The sequence below is a fragment of the Xyrauchen texanus genome, chromosome 49, assembly GCF_025860055.1.
Source record: "Xyrauchen texanus isolate HMW12.3.18 chromosome 49, RBS_HiC_50CHRs, whole genome shotgun sequence".
Classification (NCBI taxonomy): Eukaryota; Metazoa; Chordata; class Actinopteri; order Cypriniformes; family Catostomidae; genus Xyrauchen; species Xyrauchen texanus.
In genome coordinates, this window is record NC_068324.1 from 5,003,999 (window position 1) to 5,026,510 (window position 22,512).

Sequence of the window (22,512 nt, forward strand, 5' to 3'; positions counted from 1 at the left end):
TAAGCTCACGTGGTGTGCCAGGTTGAGGATACTCAACAGGAATGAGCAAACTGACAATGGCAAACGACGAGCCTTACACTGTAAGTTGATCAGCTAATGCATACGTTTGCAATGTTTTTATTGTTTGCAAATTATAAACCAGCTCATGTGGATTTTTTGTTACTCCATCAATGTTAGCAAGATGTATTGCTGGCTTCCATGCCTGCAGCATTTACATTTACATTTATGCATTTGGCAGACGCTTTTATCCAAAGCGACTTACAGTGCACTTATTACAGGGACAATCCCCCCCGGAGCAACCTGGCATTAAGTGCCTTGCTCAAGGACACAATGGTGGTGGCTGTGGGGCTTGAACCAGCATCCTTCTGATTACCAGTTTACCAGTTATGTGCTTAGACCACTAAACCACCACCACTCCAGCAGCGCGCTGTGTTTGCCCGCTAACTTGTTTCAAATCTGGCAACCCGGGGTGTCAAAATACTGTTGGGAAATAGGCAGTGGGCAGGATCACACGGGCCAAAACACAAACAGAAATTCTGGCATGGAACGGACATTACAAAGTAGAATATACTTGCTGTAGCATTGTTTTCAGAGAATCCAGTATTTCAACATGGCATGCTTCCTAAATCTCTGATAACATATTATGATAATTTTATGCTTTAGCACAGTAAATATATTACATATATTTGCACCTTTAAAGTTTGGGCGAGAAAGGAACCTCATCTGCTTGGGAGAAAATTTAACTTGCTTTTAGCGTCACTCTGTGGACATTTCATCTCAAATCTTTCATGATACTGTACATGTAAGGAAGTATGTGATATAATTTTGCAAAGATTTTTTTGTCTGTCAAATTTTGCTGGTTTGTAGATAATCTTAAGCTATCTATATTAGAAAGTTGGTTAAATTAGTTCAACTGGTGTTACCTAAATGTAATTAATAATATAATGAATAACCTGAATAATTGCCTGAATAATAGCATGCAGTTTAATAGTAATACAGAACATTTAAACCCTATCACCCCTTTGAATATTGAGTATTTCCAACACAGTAACTCATGTGAACTGCAAGTTAAGTATGTAGTCTAGAACAAGAATGCTTGCTATGCATTTGACAAGTGTTTGTATGTTTCTGGCCTTAAGGTATCTAAAGGTTGTTGGTTATATGGACTCATTTAACCTTAGGGACTTCTTGTCCCTCAGGAAGTGATGTCAGAACCCCCAACCCATTTTATTATTACCATTGGAAGTGATGATTAGTCAAATAGGGGTGTGTGTGTAACTCCTTATATAAACTGTATCACACACACAGTCTCACTCTCTCTTTGAGCTCTCTGTATTCTACATACTAATGTTACACACCTATAAATCTTTAAAAATGACTCACAAACCCAGTGGACGTCACAATGCCTTTATTGCCTTTGTAGAACTGTGCATTTATTGATGATTATTAGATGTCTACCTAAGGTACTTCCCTACATGTGAACAAATGGACTTGCTTTTCTTTGTGTTGCTTTCTGTTTATCTCTAGGGAGATTTTGAGGTCATAATGCCATAATTGGTTCTGGATGCTGATTGGCCGATAGTGAGGCCATTCTGGTGACTGGGGAATGCAGGAATGAGATCTGTTTTCCCAAAGCCACATCATGTGAATGCATAAACACACTGACACAGTTAACCAAATTTATGCCTGTATTAATTCAGAATCAGTTCTCAAATAAGCAGTCTGATCACTGTTAAGAAATGGGTAAAATGCGTTTAATGTTAAATCAGCCAAACGTCACTCAACTACCATTTATAACAGAAATAAAATTGTTAATGCTCTTGCAAGGACCCCACTCAAATACACACTTGTACATGCACACACACAGTCTTGAGTATGTGACAGAGCTGAATTCCTCTGGTTTTTATCACTCAGCTGCTGTTTAGTCTTAGTTGGAATGTTAAGTGGCATGAGAAGAAAACAGCACACAATCACACAAGGCACAGTGTACAAACGCACATCTGTATGTGTTTAAATCACATTTCAGTCCTTCAAACAGTGCAGCATGTCGCACACCTGAATATGAAGGTTTTCTTGATATCATTAGTGCTGGGCTTTGAGATGTGTGAAGGGATTTTATGGTTTGGAGTAGAACAGTGTCTGTTTTTATTTATGTAGTCTCAGGCCACATCCACACTTGTTCATTTTTGTTTGAAAACTAAATTCTTACTTTCCTATCGGCATTGTTTTTCAAATAATGTGGTAAAAGCACAACAGTCTGGTTCCAGAAGCAAAAATCCCATTCATTTTCTCTGTGAATAGATTATTAAAGGGAACGTTCACCCCAAAATGAAAATTCATGTCAAGTCAATCTTTATTTATGAAGCACATTTAAAAATAACAGAGGTTGATCCCAAGTGCTGTACAATTTTCAAATAAAACAAATATAAAAACGACCAAACAATATATAGTTAAAATGCTGCCTTTACATAAAAAAACTAATCACCAAACAGTACAAAAAGATTGTGCAGACCTTACATGAAATGGCAGGCTATTCCAAAGTTTTGGAGCAACAACAGAAAAGGCCTGATCACCCTTTCAATTGCAGCATGAACGGGGGACAGTTAAAAGAAGCTGATTACCTGATCTGAGCATTCTTGGAGAAGAGTATTTCAATTCTGTCATTGTTTACTCACCCTTGTGTTGTTTTAACCCCATATGATTATTTATACATTTTTTTCTTAACACAAAGAAAGAAATTGTGAGAAAATGTTGTACTCAGTGATGCCACACAATAGCAGTTTATGGTGACCACCTCTTCAAGCTTCGAAAGCACACAAAATTATCATTCAGAAGTCTAATAAATGATTGCATGGGACTCATGGTTGTTATGAATGCATTTGTCAAGGTTTGGTGAGAAACAAAGCGAAATGTAATGACTGAATGTTCATTTTTGAGTGAACTAACCCTTTAACGATAATTTATAACATTTTAAAGACAGGCCTTCCATGAGCTCTGAGGTTAATCGATGGTATTTGCTACTGTTAATGCAATCAGTCTATGTTATTATATAACTTCCATTTTGTTTAATGGTAACATTTGTAGTTAATAACTACATTACCCATGATACTGCTGGGGGAAAAAAAAAGCACAGGAAGCAAGCTCTGGAGTGACCGCGCACTTCCAAGACGTACTGTGAGTGACACCGTTGAGTCGGTCTCTCTCTATATCAAACTACTTATATGTTTGTATAGGTCTAAAAATGTTCCAATAAAATTTGAATCAAAAGTTGAATATTTTTCCAACATTTTTAATACAATTACATAATTTGCAGTGCTGCATGGAATTGTCATTTATTACCTCATTAATGATATTTAGGACTTTTTGTCCGATGTTCAAATAATTTATTTTTGCTTTAAATAAAATTTTGTAATGGTATGATTTAACTTAGTGCTTATTGGTTTGGTTCATGGTTTAGAACTCTTTAATTAAGTACTTTGTGAAATCCCTGTGGAAAAAATGAATGGGGGGAAAAAACACTTTTGGAACCAAGACGGCTGAAAAAGTGGACTGTCACTGTTGTGCTCTATAGGACTTTGTGAAATAGTAACTGAGGCTGGACAATGTAGGAAGAGGTCTATCACAGGTTCTCTCTGTTCTCTTGCTCGCGCTCTCTCTCTCTCTCTCTCTCTCTCTCTCTCTCTCTCTCTCTCTGTTGTGGTTAGGGTGCTGATTACTACTGAAACTTACAGACAGAGGGTTCACAGCCTCTATATGGGTTTGAGTTAGAATTCTAATAGTGACTACGTTTACATGGACACCAGAAAGCTGTTTATTGCGAGAAAGCTACTTAAGACTCGAAATCGGTGTATGTGTTTACATGAGCTGTGTTAGTGGCTTTCTCTTTACTCCTGTACACATTCGGCTCAGTCTGTAAGCAGCTTTCTCCTCAGCAATGTAATTTCCCTGCGACGCTTGTGTAAATAACAAACAATGGATCTGATTAATGTTTCTGTAGTGACCTGCAGTGAAATTGCTGCAATATTGGGGTTTCCATCTCATGTAAAACTTCGGGATTCCCCCAATGTACTAGCGCATATACGCAAATGTGAGGGGCAGTCAATATTTTCTATTGGTGTGTATAAATGGGTATAGTTTATAGTGTATATTCTTTTCCCACTCTACCAGAAACATTGCATTCAGTCTGCTGTGATGACTTGTTTTTGGGCTCCATCCTATTATGTTTATCCGACCTGTTCACAAACATTTGCACACTTTAAAAACCTGTAAGTACCTGTGTTTTCATGACCACAAAGCCTCTTTCTTCGAGAAACATACGTGTGTTACACCGCTTTCTCTTAATCCTTAAAATAGTGTAAAGAAATCAGTGTTCTTGTTTACATAACTTTTCAGATTAGCACTTTCGGAAAAAAATCTGTAAAACTGTTTTCTTAAGTAAACCTGGTCAAAGTTTCCTCAGGACAGCTGCATTGGGCTTGGGTTTGTGTGGGTTTCACACAGGTTGAAGATGTGAGGAATTGATCCTCTGCTGGGAAAGGGAAGAATGGAATGAGGGAAGGAATGAAAGAATAAGATAAAACTATTGTGTTGTAAAGAGGAGTTGGTTATGTAACTCCTATAAGGATGCTGCATGCTCACTACCAGAGGATGTACCAATGTGAGCGTGTCCATGTGTGTGCGAGCCGCAGATCAGTTTTCTCATTATCATTAGAGTAAAGCTTTGATCATTTATTCAGCTCACTGAGGGAATCTGTCAGCCTTTGATACACACACACACACACACACACACACACACACATAAACAACGATTAATTTGCATCAGAATGAACCTGCACTTCTCTGAACACACTGTTAAACATGAGAAACATTGTTGTTTCCATTGGAGTTCATGAAAAGGCTGACCAATATTTTTTTTTTACGCTAGTCACGCAAGAAGATGAAATCGCCAGTAAACTATGGTTATTATTGTAAACTAAAACGAAGATGAAAAGTCAAAAAAATAATAAATCTGTTAACCTGAAAAAAATTGGAAAAACGAAACCAAAATAAATGTTCATGTTTTTGAAACTAACTAAGAGTTTGTTTTTGTCTTAAACATTTAAACCGACATTACCGTAACATTAGGATGACACTAGATGGTGATAATAGACAGCCTATTGACCTCATTGACTCATAACAGAGCAGGAACACACCCTGGGTTACTGCCACGACTGGCTAGTGGTGCAACAGAATCTCCGCTTGGTTCAATATTTTAATTGCTACTAATGTTTTAAAGTACTGGCAGTACCAAGTACTGACTCAATTCTTTACCCGCTCAATGTTTTCGTACAGTTGCTTTCAAATGCTTACATGCATATGTCTGTGCGTGAATACTCATGTATCGCTGTGAATGCAGCTGAGCATGTGAACAGTTAAATGCACCTCTTGGTTTTGAAGAGACCAAATCTGTCATTGATGCGATATTAATGTAAGCACAGCGATTAATGTACTGTATTATGTGTGTTAGCAGACAGGACAATAAGCTTATACCTCAAAATATCCGATCTGTGCAATGTGTAAATGTAGCCTAATAGACCTGCTGCTGTCTGTTATATTGTTAATCAGGCATGTGCACACATAGACATCAAAGGGGGTTTGAGCACCTGCCCTTCTTCTTCCTAGAGAGAAAGTGCCTTTTTTTCTGGGGAGCATTTCTTTTACTTATATATAATTTTTTTTTATTATAAATGTGTGTTTTCCTTGGCTTGTGTGGTGTTTTTCTTGGCTTGTGTGGAGGTGAGTGGTGATGAACAAAAGATTAAGCTACCAGTGCCTCGAATTTACAGCTAATTAGCCAGAAAACCAATATTGTTAACTTGTATCTTGCTAGCATGCATGACACTTGAGCTACCAGCTAATGTAATAAGTTAGCTAAAGTTTAGCTGAGGCAATACATCATGGCCATACAGGCTAATGTACTTTACTTAATGGAGCCACTACAGGTGAATACAGTAAAATTGGTGTCTAATAACTTCATCACAATCACCACATTGATATGCAAATTAGGGGTTAACTAATTAAAATGCGCTAATTTGCATACATTTGACAAAAACATTTTTGTTTTACTTTTTTGAAAAATACCTATAAAACTAGGAAAATCGAATCGAGAATTGTAAATCGTCCTTAAGTTTGAAAAAAAAAATCTTTATTTTTTTTTCCCATATCGCAAAAATATATTGTCTTACATTACATAACCAAGTACACTCACAAGCTTGTTAGATTATGATAAAATTGTGAGGTAGCTCATCTGATGGTACATTGCACTTGGGATGCAAATGACTGGGGTACGAGTCCTGAAGAGCACATGAGCTGACATTGAGCCGAAAGTGTCATAGAAGCACCACAAAATAATGTGGGTGCTTCAGAAATTGAGTTTATTTATTTATTGCTTTTATGACAATGTCAGTTAGCTTTATGTTTAGGCTAGGGAGGTAGGATTTGTTTAAAACTCAATGGGCATTAACCTGTTTGGGGAAAAAAACATTAACTCACTTTTAGCATCACACAGTGGATTTACCTGAGAACTTCTGCATTTCACATAAATAACCACATAATAGCATTTTGCAAAAATGTATTCACAGTCACAAACTTTCATGAGATCAGTTTTGCAGTCCTGATCTTTAAACATCAGGAGGGTTCTGAAATGCACAAGCATAGCATGAAACTGTTAGATCCCATGCTGCATTTCTCATCACACTCATCACACCTGATGTTCAGTTAGACAGCAGGGATTTGAACACCAGCAACCATCAGTGCTGATTGAAGGAACATAAAGACTATGAACTGCACTTTGCATTACACTGATAGATAATGGTTTCTGCTGTCCAAGAACATCACGGTTCACCCATCACCCATCCTGTTGGTCATTGAGTAGCATCCTGTACCAGAGGATTCATTTAAACATCATTAGAATGCAGACAGATAGACTGCAAAGAGCTTCTAATATCCTAATGGATCTTAAACTAATGTCTTCTCTCTCTCTCTCTCTCTCTCTCTCTCTCTCTCTCTCTCTCTCTCTCTCTCTCTCTCTCTCTCTCTCTCTCTCTCTGCTTTACACCAACTTTGGTTTCTTAGGCTAATTTGTTTAGGAACATACAGGCGATCATGTTATAAGTACTTTTTCTGTGTGTTGCATCTTTCACGAATTTGTTTCTAGTTTAAAAGCCCATGAGCTCCATTCGCCTTCATAACAGAAAGATGGAGATTAATCATGTGTTGTCAGGCGCTGTTCTCTATTTTAATCAGATGTAAGCTGTGCTCATCTGTAGCTGGTCTCAGATGAGTGTCTGTAGAGGAGGCTAAAAAGTCTGCTGCTTTTTTGTCATCCACGTGATCAGGCTGATCTTCGATCCATCTACTTTCTAAGTTGTAATGAAAACAGAAGCATGGATATTCTGCCAAAAAATCTCCTTTTGTTTTTCAGCAAATAAATAAAATTGCCTACTACATTGGAACTTCTTGAGAGTGAGTAAATTAGGAAAATTCTTTTTTTTTCCAGGTGAACTATCCACTATATGTGGAACAAATATTTTCACTGACGTTTAAACTAAAATTTTGGAGTCGACTTGTCTAGAAAGAAACCAACCAATGTGCTTATGCGACCCATTTAAAATACTTAATCTATTCCAAATCCGATGTTAAATTCCGCTTAAAATGGGCATTTTTCTGTGATGTGCTCGCCTTGCATTATGATCAATGTATATTAAATATAGAACATGACACACGTTCACCTTTAGTGAATATAGGTTTATTTATTGAAAGTTAAACAACAGTTGAATGAATAGTGCAGGACCAATAGCGCAACCCTAGTAACCTGTTCTAAATGGAATTCACAAAGTAAAAGTTACTTTACATATTAAAACAGTCAAGACATTGTTGAAAATAATTAACAGGCAAGCCAAATCTAAGAGAGAGAAAAGGTATGCTGAAAAATTTTGTTTTTCCACAGCATACAGACGTGCATTAGCCATTGATCTAATATGACAGCTGTTCTGAAAAGAACGTTAACCAATAGCCTAAAAGTTATGATGTAAAAAAAAAGCTATTGGAAAAATAGGCCTGTGATGCAGCCTACAATAAACCTAATGTATTCTAAACATGACGTTCACACAGAATAAAAGATAGTTTAACCTGTTAAGTAGTCAGCACCTGTTAAAAATAGCCTTCTTAATCAGCAGATTAAAAAAATGGCATATCTAGCCTAAAACAGTCATTTGCTAGGCTACTTACTCAAAAGCATAAATGTTTTGATGAGCAAAATTAACACATCAACATGGTCTGGTAAAAGACGGGACCTGAGGTGACTATCCTGCTCTTGAAAAAGCCCGCTCTGCGGAAAAATTTATTTCAAGCCCGCACAGATTTAAATAAAGACTCAAATGTGAAAAATAGTGTGCATGTGCTTTTAGGTTGCTATGGTAACCCAGAAAGACTTGTCGGTTCCAATCAGTCTTTTACTGGCACACTTGCACACACACACACACACACACACACACACACACACACACACACACCTTTACCTCTGTATACAAATGAACATTACTATTTCATTGGTTTTGGTTAAATTAGTCATGCCATTCTCTGGTCAGTATTCCTGTTAATATTAACAAAGTTAATATTAATGTTTATGTGTTGGCATGCCTGTGTGTGTGTCTGCATGAACACCACTAGATTGTCAGCTCACAGAAAAGTTGAAGAAAATGAATCTGATATTGTTTTCTTGCATATTTTACAAACATGCTGGATTTCTTGGAAAGTTGTTGGTTGTAAAACCAACAGATGAGGATCAGCGATTTATTGGTGGAAAGAAAATGCAAAGCAAACTTTGAAGCTGATCAGACTAGTGTGTGTGTTTGTGTGTGTGTGTGTGTGTGTGTGTGTGTGTGTGTGTGTGTGCATTATATCTCTGAACACTGACAGAGACATTTTATAAAAAGCAAAGTTTCACCACTTATTTTTGTGAAATGATAAAAATGTGATAGCCTATATGTAGACTAGATTTTATATCTGCACTACCTCATGCCATCAGTATTGGTTTCTATATAAATTCTGGGTGAGAACAAATGTTTTTTACTGTTATTTTTAAAACTTTTTTTGTTTTCCCTTTTTAATGAATGTATGTTGTCCATTTATTTTTTCCCAAAAGAAAAGCCTAATAAAGTTTGAAGTTTGTTCAAATTATCTTATTTTGACAAGGATAAAAGACAAAACAATTACTAATTTGTAGCCTTTCACTTTAATAAAAATAGAAAAATGGTCCATTCAGACTTTTACATTTTCAAAATGTTCTCTATGGAGATATCCCTGAACCCCCATACAGTATCATTCCTCAGCCACAAGGGCTTCTATGCCCCCATACTTGGATATCTGTATCTAACATTCATATCCAACTGCACCCAATTGGTAAACTCTATAAAATATTGTAATATTTTCATTGAAGATCCCTCAGACACCACTGCATTGGCTGTGTCTGGGCCCCCAATGCAGTTTTGTAAAGACTATTTAGACTTGTTTAGGATTTTGTTTTCGAAATAATAAATTTTTATTTTTTTGCAAATGTGATTGAATATCGTGATAAATATCAATATCAAATAATATGAAAAAGAATATTGTGATAATATTTTTTGCCATATCGTCCAGCCCTAGTTTATGTTATGTAACAAACAGCCAAATTGTCACCAAAGTTCCACGATAACGGTTCACAGCTTGTATATGCACTGCCATCATATCTAAATGCAATCTTCCCATGCAGAGAGGCGGCATATATTAAGAAAACATGATTAAAAGCGACAGGTTTAAATTGACACACACTCTTGAGCGCTGTCTGCAATCCAAAAGAACTATGTAGCTACACTACCCAATGTTTGCGACATGTTTCTTTTCAGTGTGCTTGTGTGTTGCTTCATGCATATGTATGTGTGCATGTACAGTATGTCTGTTTGTGTGTGTACATGTGCAGCATTTGTGTGTTTACACAACTTTACAGCAAGTTGATTATTTTATCCTCCGTGCTTGTGCTTGGACTAATTGAGTTTCTGCTTCTGAGAGCACAACCAAATATGAGCACAAATGGCACTGCGGGTGCCATCAAATTGAAAAGGACTCTTATCACATTTCGGGGTTTACGTGGAAATGTATCATCGAATTCTATGATAAGGTTCTGATCGATCATGACACATGGGGAAATGAGAAGATGTAATAAAACCATACAAATAAAATACAAATTCTTCCTTTAAGATATTAATAGTTAAGGTTAAAAGTAGTTTTTGAAACATTCACGAGTCCTTTGTGTCAAGTCTGAAGTCTATTAAAAAGTGAGACTTGAGTCTGAGTATCTACCTCAAGTCCCCATCTCTGCGCTGCACACACTGGAGAAAGTGTGAGGGTGGGATTCAGATCTGACTGTGTGTGTGATGTTATCACTCAGATATGTGAAATATAAGAGACTCAGTGAAGAGACCAGAGATCAGCAAACCTCAATTTCCTGAGACCGAGAGAGGGAGACAATTTAACTGACGCTATAATCTAAAATGCTTTACAGTACACTCATTACAGGATCAATACATTTGTTCAAGACCACAGTGGGATCACCCATTACAGCTTCAGTCCCCATTCACTTTCATTTAATTTTTTTCCATACAATGAAAGTGAATTGGGACTGAGGCTGTTAGAACTAATAATTGCAATAGTTGATGTTTAATTTGATGTATTTGTGACATTTGTTTTATTTTCATTCTTTGCACCATTCTTTGTGTAATTTAAAATTAGGCATATTTTACAAATTTATTTTTTGTTTGGTTTGCTTTTATTTATATATATATAATTTTATCAGTATAAAGTGGGTGTGCATACTCATAGGTCATATGATCCTGAAAAAATGAATAGAGGAGATTAACTCTGAGGGAAATGAAGGGTGGAGAGATATTTCTCCAGCTGTCTGAAAGCCATAAAGAGCTTCATTAACACACAAGCTGCTGCATCCTCCTGAGAACACTCTGTCTCTCTCTTTCTATCGCTCTGCCTTTCTCTTGCTTTCTCTCTCTCATTAATCTCAAATGTTGCACAATGGAATGTTGTTCTTTGTCTGTAGATGGATTTAGCAGAGAGCACAAAAATATATCTGCCCCTAGACACAAACACCCATTCACTCATGCACACATGACAATAAGAATTAACTTATGTTACTTCAGTATTGCAATGGTCAAAGAAATATGAGAAACAAACAACTGGGTTAGCAAATCTGTCTGAGAGAGAGATCAGAGTGGGTTTGTGTTCCTAAATCCTGATTTAGATTATATGTAATTAGCTGCCCACTAAAGAGATGTTTATTATTTGAATAGGCTTAAAGCTAATCAGTCTCTGCATTTACACAGGGGTAGTTTGCACATAATGTCAATACTTTTATTTTTATTAACATCAACGTTTATGTTAATGAATTAATTAGTGGAAGTGTATGCCTCAATCCTGTAGCATAACTGTCAACAGTTTCTCAATTATTTTGAAATCATAAAAGCTACATGCATATTAATTATGAAAGAATTAGAAAAATGCTTTATCAACATTCCAAATGTAGGTCTATTTCAAGTGAACTACCCAGATTATCTTTCATCAGATTACTTCTAACGTGATTTTTTTAGATGCTGTTTCTGAAATAGACGACAGGAACAGACCTGCTAAGTAATATTCTGCACTGGCTTTAGTTTTAAATCAGTAGATCCTCTGTCAGATAAATCAGTAGATCCTCTGTCAGATAAATTGTGCCTGTTTGTGTGTACCGTATTGAGGTAATGTGGTGTGTTCCATGGCAATATAATCAGAAGACCTGACCCCTGTGACCCTTATCTGAGAGTCTTTGCGCTGAATACGTGCTATACAGCAGGTCACATATTAGTTTGTAAAAGTGCACAAATGCTCCATCTCTAATTCACTTTTTCTGTATCACACATGAACAGTACTCAATTGAGCTTTCAGTGGGCCATTCTGTTGTAGTATATACAGAAATTGTAGAAATTGCATATTACACACATCACTTCATTACATCAAATGTGAGGGGAAAAAAGTGTCCTCTTAAATGGAGTTAAACCACTTAAAACTGACTTGTTAAGATGGTCCTCACTAGGGGGAAAAAGGTCCATAAATAGACCAGCTAATATCTTAATTAACATTTTCTTTAATTAATCTAAAAATGCCAAATAGTGTCTGTAAAGTGTGAGTTCAGTGTTGGTTATGGGCTCGAGTTAAGGGTTTGGATGTAGTAATTATAATTACCTTAATTTGAGAACAATATTCTATATGAGGTCCTCACAGTATGAAAGTTTGAGTCTGTCAATGTGTAGGCTATGTGTTTTCAGTATGTCAAAAGGCATGATGATTACCTGCAACTGCTCTGCTGCTTTGTGATCTAAAAATAGACTTGAGAGTCTAGAGTGTGAGTCTGGCACTGTTAGTGTATGCACATGTAATAGAGAGAAACCTAGAACTTCATGTTAAGAATGAAACTCTGACCCCTGTTGTAGAAGAGTGGCTAGTGCAGACTCTCTATGCAACCTTCCCTCACTGTTTGTTACATGAAAATAATCATTTGATTTTTGTGTTTTTGTTGTGGCATTAATATTTTTTGTCAAAATAGCACAGGCTGACTGTTTGTTTTGTTGTTGTTTTTTCAGGTGCTGAGAGCAGTTTTTTAAACTGCATCTTGGTGTGAGCGTCAGCCTGAAGTTTGTGTGTGTAATGGAGGGTTTTCCTGTTCACTGATGCTGCAGCACTGCCCTGCAGTCATGTCTGCATGCAACACCTTCACTGAGCACGTATGGAAACCAGGAGAGTGCAAGAACTGCTTTAAGCCCAAGAGCCTTCACTGGCCTCCAGAGCAAGCCAATGAGAGCAAGACGGACACTAATGCAAAACTTGCCAACAGCTGCCAGAGGAGTATCTCCTCATCACGTGCTGGCCAGGTCCGCCCACCTGTCGCCAAGAAACCCACCATTGCGGTGAAACCCACCATGATGCTGCCTTGTTCCCCACCAGAATTGGACTCTGAGGGAAATTATCCAAGGCTTGCCGATGGAGGACAGGTCAGTAAGAGCTCACCTTTCACCATCTGGAACCACAAGAGCCTGAATAGCACAAGACTTGCAGGGACAAACAACAATCAAGGAGAGTATTTAGTTGGGCAGACAGAGACATACGGTGCCATGTCCATGCAGCCAGCTAGCAGCAACAACAACAACGGACTGACCGATGTGCTGAAAGAGATTGCTGGTCTGGAATCTTCCCCAAGCTCCAGCAGAGATGAATTCTTTGGTCGGATTTGCAGTTTGTATCGGCGTTCGTTAGAGAGGGGCCTTCCAGCTTCAAGTTGCTTCCATGCTGGGAGTGGCCAAGGAGCTATGAAACGTGTTTCCCTCAGTGACAGTGCAGAGATTATCAGCTCAGAGGGAGGGCGTTTCTGTTATCCTGAGTTCTCCAGTGATGGTGATGATGAGGATGATGAGAGTGGTGATGAGGATGATGACGGAGAGCATGACAGTTGGGATGAAAGTGACGAAGAGTTATTGGCGATGGGGATCCGAATGCGAGGTCAGCCTCGTTTTGCTAATTTCCGTGCAGCCACGCTGTCCCCGGTTCCCTTTGATGTAGGGAAGAAATGGAACACAGTTCCTCTACGTAATCGCTCGCTGCAGAGATTCTGTGCAGTGGATTATGATGACAGTTACGATGAGATTCTCAATGGATACCCATCTGTGGACTCAAATGGAGCTCCAGGTCTTCGCTCATACGGCTCTGACCACCAAGGCAGTGACTTTCTGTCCACCTCTGATTCCAACACCTCACCTGAGTCCTTGACTTCTCTACCTGAAGATTCCTGCACTGTCAGCATTAGGGACACTGGTGACCAGAGATATTGTCTTTCATTGTCATCTGTCAAAGAACATTCAGCTAGAGGACTGAGCTCACCAAAATCCAGTGAAAGACACAAAGCTGTTCTTGCCATTCGACTGGAAGATCAAGATGACAGTCAAAGAGAGGGAGGGGCAATCCCACAGGCCCTTCCTGGCCAGCCAATTACCATTAGCTTTAGCCCAACCGAGGAACAGGCGAAGCCCTATCGAGTGGTGAATCTTGAGAAGGCTCCTATCTGTAAGCCTTACACTGTGGTGGATGTATCTGCCTCCATGGCCACAAAAGACAATCATGCTCACTGTAGTGAAAGCGTTTCAAAGCCAAGCATCCCCAGTGTTGCACTCAACCCTTCCACTGATCCCGGTCATGTCTCGGCAACCTCCACTCAGTCCCCCAGATCTCCTGTCTCACTTGTGGCATCTCCATCCCTGTCACTGTCTCTTATGCCACAGTCTCTTGCAGGTTCTCCCACTGCAGGACCCAATGCTTCCCGAACAAAACCTGGCAGTATCCGTTACCAAGAGGTGTGGACGTCTTGCACCAGCCCACGACAGAAGATTCCTAAAGTTGATTTGACAAGCAGCAGTGCCACTTCAAGACTCATCAACCACAAATCGGCTCCCACTTCTCCAACTGCATGCTTCGGCTCTGCACGCACAGTCCCAACAAAATCCCCAAACTTATCTGAGATCAAATTTAACAGCTACAACAATGCTGGCATGCCCCCGTTTCCCATCATTATCCGAGATGAGCCTGTATATGCACGCAGCTCCAAGAAAGCAGTGAAGGTTCCCATTGTAATAAATCCCAGTGCTTACGATAATTTGGCTGTGTACAAGAGTTTCCTGGGCCTCAACGGTAAACTGCCCCATTCCAAGCCAGAGGCAGGAGAGCGAGTGTCCAGCCACACATATGAGGAGATTGGATCTTCTGAAAGCACACATCCATCTACTACTGAGCAGACACCTCAATTGAAGCACTCACCAGACACAAATGCTAACACGGAACTGAGGACCACCCCAGCATCAGGACAGACAGTGAACGATGGTAAAGCCAGGACCACAACAGATCTCTTCGCCCTTCCCACTGGTAACCTGAGCCCCAGCCCTACCTCTGCTGTTCTGACTCACAGCAGTCTGGATCGCAGTTGTAATCCCAGTGGTGAGCAGCCACCAGAGGACAGCAGAGAGGGCCAGGTCACATCCAGCGACGGTTCAGGTCAGCGAGAGAAAGCAAGTGCGGTTCCGTCTCAGATTGTGGCCTCAATACAACCACCGCCATCTCCTCCAGACACCCCTGCTGGCCAAAGTAAGACCTGCTGCATGGAGGAGCTTTACTCTATGCCACCAGATGCCTCCAGAGACACTCTTAGCAGACCCAAATTACTTCACTGCTCTGCAGAACCTCACAAAGACATGCCACCCAAACTCTTGCCTAAATCCCAGAGTGCCTCTGCTGCTGTACACCCCACCAGCCCCAGATATGAACCAAGTGCCCCATTACCCCCGGTCCGGTCCAGCTCCTCTCCTTACCACTCAAGCAACCTGCTCCAGAGACACTTTAGCAACTGGACCAGACCAACTGGGGCCAAGCCTTGTGATGGCGAGACCAGCCCAGGTGCAGAGGGCAAACGTTCAGCTTATGCCAACAAGCCCAAGCGCTGGATTTCCTTCAAGAGCTTCTTCCGCCGGCGGAAAGATGATGATGAACAGAAGGAGAAAATTGAGCTAGAGAAAGAAAAAGGGAAACTGCTGGGATTGGATGGGACAGTCATCACCGTACTGCCCCCTCCGCCTGTACAGAGACAGCACTGGTTTGCTGAGTCCAAGACAGATGACCCTCACCAGAAACCTACTATCATATTTACCTATAAATCAGAAAGTACCATGGGTGGAGAAGAGGCAGAGCTTCGGGTTGAGGAGCACAAAGAGAGCTCATGTGTTACAGGGGAATGTGGAGCTTCCAACTTATCAACTCCACCAAAGAGCAGAGCCAGTCTCCTTATAAGCAAAGTCATGAAGTAAGCTATCTTTCTCTGTTAGTTCTTTCTCTCTTCCTGTAATCCTTTTTTAAATGTATTAACATTTGCTCTGGTCTTTTCTTCTTAATTTACTTCTCTTAATATGTGTTTCCTGTTGCTTTGCATCCCAGCCTAGTGATTTATGAGTACTGTTGTCACAGCAGTTAATGGACCATTTTCCCATATCCGGGTTTGGAATGCGGAAATATAACAATAGCATCATAAACTTATCTAGCTGTGAATGGGAGAGCTATATTAGAAACCACATCACATCAGTGGTAACTTTTTTTTAAAACTACTTACAGGGTACTACGCTACAAAGTATAATGTTATAGATTTACACTAAATAATAAATAAATTGCTAATATAAAAATGCTTGCTAGATTAGGTACCAAATAGCCAGAGGTGGGTAGAATAGCCAAAACATTTACTCAAGTAAAAGTACAATTAATTGAAAAAATTATTTCTCCAGTAGAAGTAATTGTTAATAATTATTTTAGTAAGAGTAAAAAAGTATCCATTTAAAAGAATACTCTAGTAACTAGTTACTTTCATATGTAACATAATGGACGTTTACTCCCCAATAAACAATTACATAATTTACATTTAACACATATTACAGAATAATAATAATGATTTAGTACAAATTATTATTAGTATTGAAAATTCTTTAATAATTCACCCTCATGTAGTTTAGTGTTCGCACACTCAGTTGATGACGAGATTTGCATCACGCGTCTTGTACGTGGATGCTCGGCATTCTTTGGGCTTAAGGCTAACATAATTACATAAAACACATAATTATGCATTTATTAAAACGTATTTAATTAAAACCAGTAATATAACGCCCATTGTTACGTACTGGATAAGTTCTACCAACTCAAAAAATGAGGCAACTGCTTGATAATGAATTAAAAGTCTGAAGTATGGATAACTTGTTTTTCTAAAGGACAATAAATGTAATATTTTCACTTTACTCTAATTAAAATGTGTTTACAAATTAATTTATTTTAATTAACTACAACTCCATTTTAAGTACTGCAAACTTAACTGAAATATTTCAACAACTTTAAAAAAAAAATAGTTTTGAAATCATGAATATACATTGTATTACGTGAATTATTTAAAGTCATATTAACTTGATAGTTAAAGTATATAATTTTCTGTAACTTTAAATGTGGTATTAATGTTACTTAAAAATTGCCAATGTTACTTGTTAATGTTACTTAATGATTGTCTTGTTTTTTTTAAGTGTCCCTAACTTAAAAATGTATATTTTGCGAATAATAGTAATTTAAAAAAAGCAAACTACATACAGTAAACATATCCTGAAAATGTATGAAAAACAATATGTTTTTATTCTTTGATTTCTTTTCACCATATAATGAGTGAAAAGTGATTCACAGCTGTAAAGATTCACAATGGAATTTATAAAACAAAAACAAAACAAAAAAACATAAAACTAGGTTAAAAGTTGTCAATATTACTCGTGCAGTATTTCATACTTTTACTCTGTGAGGTAAATCAACTGAATTTTCTCAAATCAAAGATCAACTCCAGTTTACACAATTCAATATGACAACATGTCAACAACTTAAAACGTCATTGGTTCTGGTGTCATGGCATTGGGTCACTAGACAAGCAGTAACAAATAAGGTTTTTGAACTCAGCTCTGTACACAGAGTTTATCAATGATTTGAATTTAAATTGAATAATTCATTTTGGTTTGTTCATGATACAAAGTGGTTGCATGCCTTCAGAAGACACGAGCCAAATCGAGTACTTTTGACCGTTTGGGTTGCTTTGGGCTTTAAAGTGAGATCCTGTCAACTATTACTGTATGGCAATTAGTGATTGTAACAATCTTTAAAATATCTCCATTTGAAAAACATCTTATGGGCTTGGAACAATTTGAAGGTGAATAAATGGCAAACTCATGACTTTTTTCCACAGAACACAAACAAAGATATTTTTATTTAGATATGATGTGAAAATAAATATTAACATCTGCATCTCCCTTACAGAATTATGATCTGAAGCTTGATTCCATTTGCTCACACTTGATGCATAGGCAGGGTGTGTGTACAGAGCATGTAGAAACACAGACCGTCTGTACAACACACTGCATAAAAAGTGAGGAAGTGGAATCGGGCTTCAAATCTTGATTTTGTAAGGAGACCGCAGATGTCGAGATTTACAGTGAAATCGTCATTACATTTGGTATGTTCTCATCTAAAACCTATCGTATCTGTTTAGAGGATATGTATTAAACCATATGAGTTGAATGGCTTATCTTTATGCTTTATGTCCTTTTTGGAATTTGAAGGATTGAACCCCATTCTCATTGCATGTGTATATTCATATCATCGTACCCCAAAAATATTTTTGTTTATTTTAAGATTTTCACATTTCAATTTAATAACAAAATTCCATCAAATTGAACTGTGTTATCTTTAAAAAATAAAACTTTAATACATGTAAGTTTTATTCATTTTAACATCAAAGATTTCTCAATTCGATTTGAGGGATTTTTTATTGAAATTGAAATGCTTAAATCGAAAGCATTAAATAGAAGAAAGAATACGAGTTTGCGAAGGCATAAAAGTTGAGTAATGATGATGGAATTATCATTTTGTCTTTACTATTCCTGTAGCGCAAGGGCTTTTGTCACATTTAAGAGATCTTAAAGAACACCAGAAAAGCCTGTTCCATGCCAAGAACAGTGAGATGCTGATTTTTTTAATTTTTATTTTTTCCCTAAATTAAACAAACTGTGGATACAACATTCCAGCTCACTCAACATTCAATATGGACAGGCTTAAATGAATTTGTATTAAATGAATGCAAGGTCTGTTAAACCTAGAAACACTAATAAACAACTAAGATCATAAAACCTTCGAGTCATGAATTCTGAGAATCTCAGTGCATCAGAATTATTTCCTGTCTTTGTTGCCTTCTGATGATATAAAATCATCAGGTGAAGACTGGCGGTCAAGTTCTGCATAGAACGTGTTTGGAAGATTCTGGTTTCTAATGTGCTGAAACTCAGTATAGACCTATTATGGAGTGACAAAAAAGAAAAATGTCATTCACAATGGATTGAAAGACAAAATTGAGAATATACAGATTGCAGTTTCATACATGATGTCAAATTGGGCTATATCTGTGATTCAAAACGAAAAGCTGGCCAACGCTCAAGGATCTCTCTCACCGGAGGTGCATTGGTAATGATCCCTTTTGTAGACATGGCATCGGACTAACTTTTAAATAAAGATGACTATGTTGCAAATTACAGTACACGAGTAACTGTGTTGTGGATGGATATGAGGCTGGACACAGTTTACAGTACCAAGCCATTCTTTCAAATTATCAAACTTGTGTATGAACACAACTTCAAAATATAGGCGCCTGACATTTGAGACATTTTTTCTATTAAACTTGCTTTGCAGTCAGACATTGGGGGGGAACCAATTTATTCCGATGTTCCCCATATTTAGAAACAAGTCCAATCAAATCACAGTGCTCTGAACTCTCAAGTAACATAAGTTGGCAGTTAATTTACACAACAGCAACTGATTAAAACTTAAAAGAAATATTTAAAAAAAACAAAAATTCTCAATGATAAAATGTTTGTAAATGTGAAAATTTTATCTAAAAACTGTCAATTAATTAAAATATCATCCTGTGGAACAACAAAAATGCTCTTTAGATAACCGTTGCGGTACTTTTTACAATCAATATTCTACGATATCGTCATTTAAACTGATGTTAAACTCTGTAACTGTATATGCAGTTATCCAAATATGCAATTATTAGTTTGATCACCCTAAACCAACCATTCACATCGTCTCCCAACAAGTACTTGTTTGGGAGATTTATGAAACATTAACAAATAGATGGATAATTTAATTTGTGAAATTTCACATATTTAAAAAAAATAACAAAAGTTCTGAATAAACATGTAATAACTTGAATCCAGTCAGTGAGAAGTGAAGCGAGGACACAATGGCGGAAAAAGCGGGTTCTGGACGCGTTCATGACGTCACTAATAAGGAAAATCTGCCACTAGAGGGCGTTCATTACAAATTAAAAAAAAAACATTATTACTGAATCTGTTACCTAAAGTTAACTTCACTCAAAACCTTTTTTTTTTTGTTTGTTTGTTTAAACAAATGAAAAATACAATTTCTGCTAACTTAAATCTTTGTTAGAGGTCAAGAAGACTTTAAAAACTTAAGTTTGTGAAAATATTTAACACATTATGAATGAGGACTTTGTTTTTTAAATAAATAACACTGTTCAGGTTTTTTTAGAAATATACTTTACTTTTTAGAGTAAAAAGTACCCGCTAATAAATCTACTCAAAGTAGATGTAAGTAAATGTAATAGAGTAAATGTAGCATGTTACTACATACCTCAGCAAATAGAATATCCCCAAAAAAGTCCTTTTAAAAATTTGAATTATTTAGTCTGACCGCTAACACATAAAGGTGTTCAGATTTGACAGGATAGGATGTGGCACAACACCAGTTGGCTCGGAGCACAATGCATTAATTATAAGGTTGTTATTACTTACAGTAGAAGTACTGTAGTAGTATAGTAGTTGTACAACTAGTAACAGTAGTTGTCTTTGTCAGATAGGTGATTTCCTTATTGCACAAACAGCTTCCTTTGATGTCACGTTAGATTGCAAACTTACCTGTGTGTAATGTGCTGATGTGAACCATGTGTACTTTGACCCTGATATTTCTGCTATGAGTTGATGAATACAGGTATTGTACTGTTAAGGGTTAATAATCTGGAGGAAAACATTCAGACCGTTTGTTACAACAGAGAGAGTAGGAGGAGGAGAAGAAAGTAAAACAGAATTCTTGAGTCTTTGTTGATTAAGTGTTTAACCGTGTGGGATTCCTGTTTCTGAATTTAACTTACTGTGTATTTTTACTGCGTCTAATGGGTGACTGTGTGAGCCAATATGGTGGGTAAGCATTAAACTTCCTCAAATACTTTAAAATAGACCAACACTGAAGGTCCTAACCTGTGTGTGTGTGTGGAGTGTGTGTAGAGTGTTAAAAGCCTCAATAAGAGAGAGATACTTGGGTCACCTTGATTCAGGTTCTTCTGACAAGTTCAAACACTGGAGATTTACTCTTTCATTAGTTCAAAACTGCTCTGTTCTGGTGCATGTTAAAGCCTACTTTGGTATATATGTTATGATATACAGGTATTTGTGCATTAATGTTATATGCGATTGATATGTGTTTGGAATCTTAATTTTGGAGAGAACACCATACTTGTTATTATAGCCTTTTTTTCGTGTGTCATAACTTAGAGTAGAAAGATTTTATATATGTCTAGACATGCTCTGCCTGCAAATCTTTAGATGTAACATTCCTAGATGGGTTATTTAGAACAGTGAAGTTGGCACTGGTATATAGGATGGTTTGGGATCTAAGCAGAGGACTGTTTTGTGTATTTTGTGATTAGTTCAAGGCAGATGGAAGTCACCATGCTAATTAAAATTTCATTTTGAACTAAAACTGTCTTTCTTTCATAAAATATTTGAATTAAAACCTTTGTGTAAAACTTCACTTGAAACCTGTATAGATTATGAAGCTGTTGACTGAAATGTGTTTTTTTCTTTTAATGATTGACGAGGAAGTAACACTTCATTATCGGCCGACGCGATCTAAAAAGATATCCATATATCGATCAATTAGACGGTCACTAATATATGTCACATGAAAAGAAATAATCAAATATTTACAAAAATGTGAGTTTTGTGAGATACTGTGTGTGTGTGTATATACATACATGTATATAATTTATACATAGAGTACATGCATGCATACATACAGGGTTCAGGTAAAGTTTTACAAATGTAACTTTAAATTCTACTTTAGCTTTTTGTGACAGTCTCTCTCTTACTCTCTTATGCAGTCAGCTTCCAGTTCAGGATACTGAAATATCCTCGGCCACCTCGCTGCCTGCTAAGCTGGAGCTCTCGCCCCTTCGTGAGCAGTCTGCCTGCTGTCCGCCCCCAGCATCACCCACTTCACACAGCAGCAGGCAGGCAGAAAGAGAGGAAGAGGAAACCGCTCATACCATCTCACACTCTTCAGCATCAAGCAGCTGCAGGGCTACGTACACAAACCTTGGTAAGTGGACGATGTTTGATGGGTCACTTTCTTTGCTCTGTCTGTGTTTTTGGGCCAGTGGTGTGAGGTTCTGAACTGATTCAGTCAAATCATTCTGATATATTTAGGTTGTCATGGCAGCAGCGTGTCCAGAGTATCTTTAGAGCCATAAATATCAGACCGCTTCTCTCGTTCTCTCAATTTTGATGTGATTTAGAGATTTTGTCTCTCTGAAGTTTGTGTGTCTAAAAAAAGGATCTCTCTTTCTCTCTCTCACTCACTCAGTCACTCTCTCTCTCTCTCTCTCTCTCTCTCGTCTCTTTTTTATTTTTATGGTGTTGTGAATTTGTTGTGTTTTTATGTATTAATTAATTCACCATCTGTCATGTACCTTGCTACATCATACATGTCACA

The 22,512-nt window shown here is 37.6% G+C and overlaps 1 protein-coding gene across 1 annotated transcript in view; it reads left to right on the plus strand.

The window, feature by feature from the left end:
* The window catches only part of LOC127640454 (inactive tyrosine-protein kinase PEAK1-like), a 44,004-nt gene that overhangs the window by 11,582 nt on the left and 9,910 nt on the right, over window positions 1-22,512 (plus strand). The window contains exons 3-4 of the mRNA XM_052123038.1: window positions 12,705-15,961; window positions 21,902-22,119. Coding sequence (XP_051978998.1) covers window positions 12,792-15,961; window positions 21,902-22,119 — 3,388 coding nt within the window. The 5' untranslated portion in view covers window positions 12,705-12,791. The remainder of the gene's footprint in view (window positions 1-12,704; window positions 15,962-21,901; window positions 22,120-22,512) is intronic.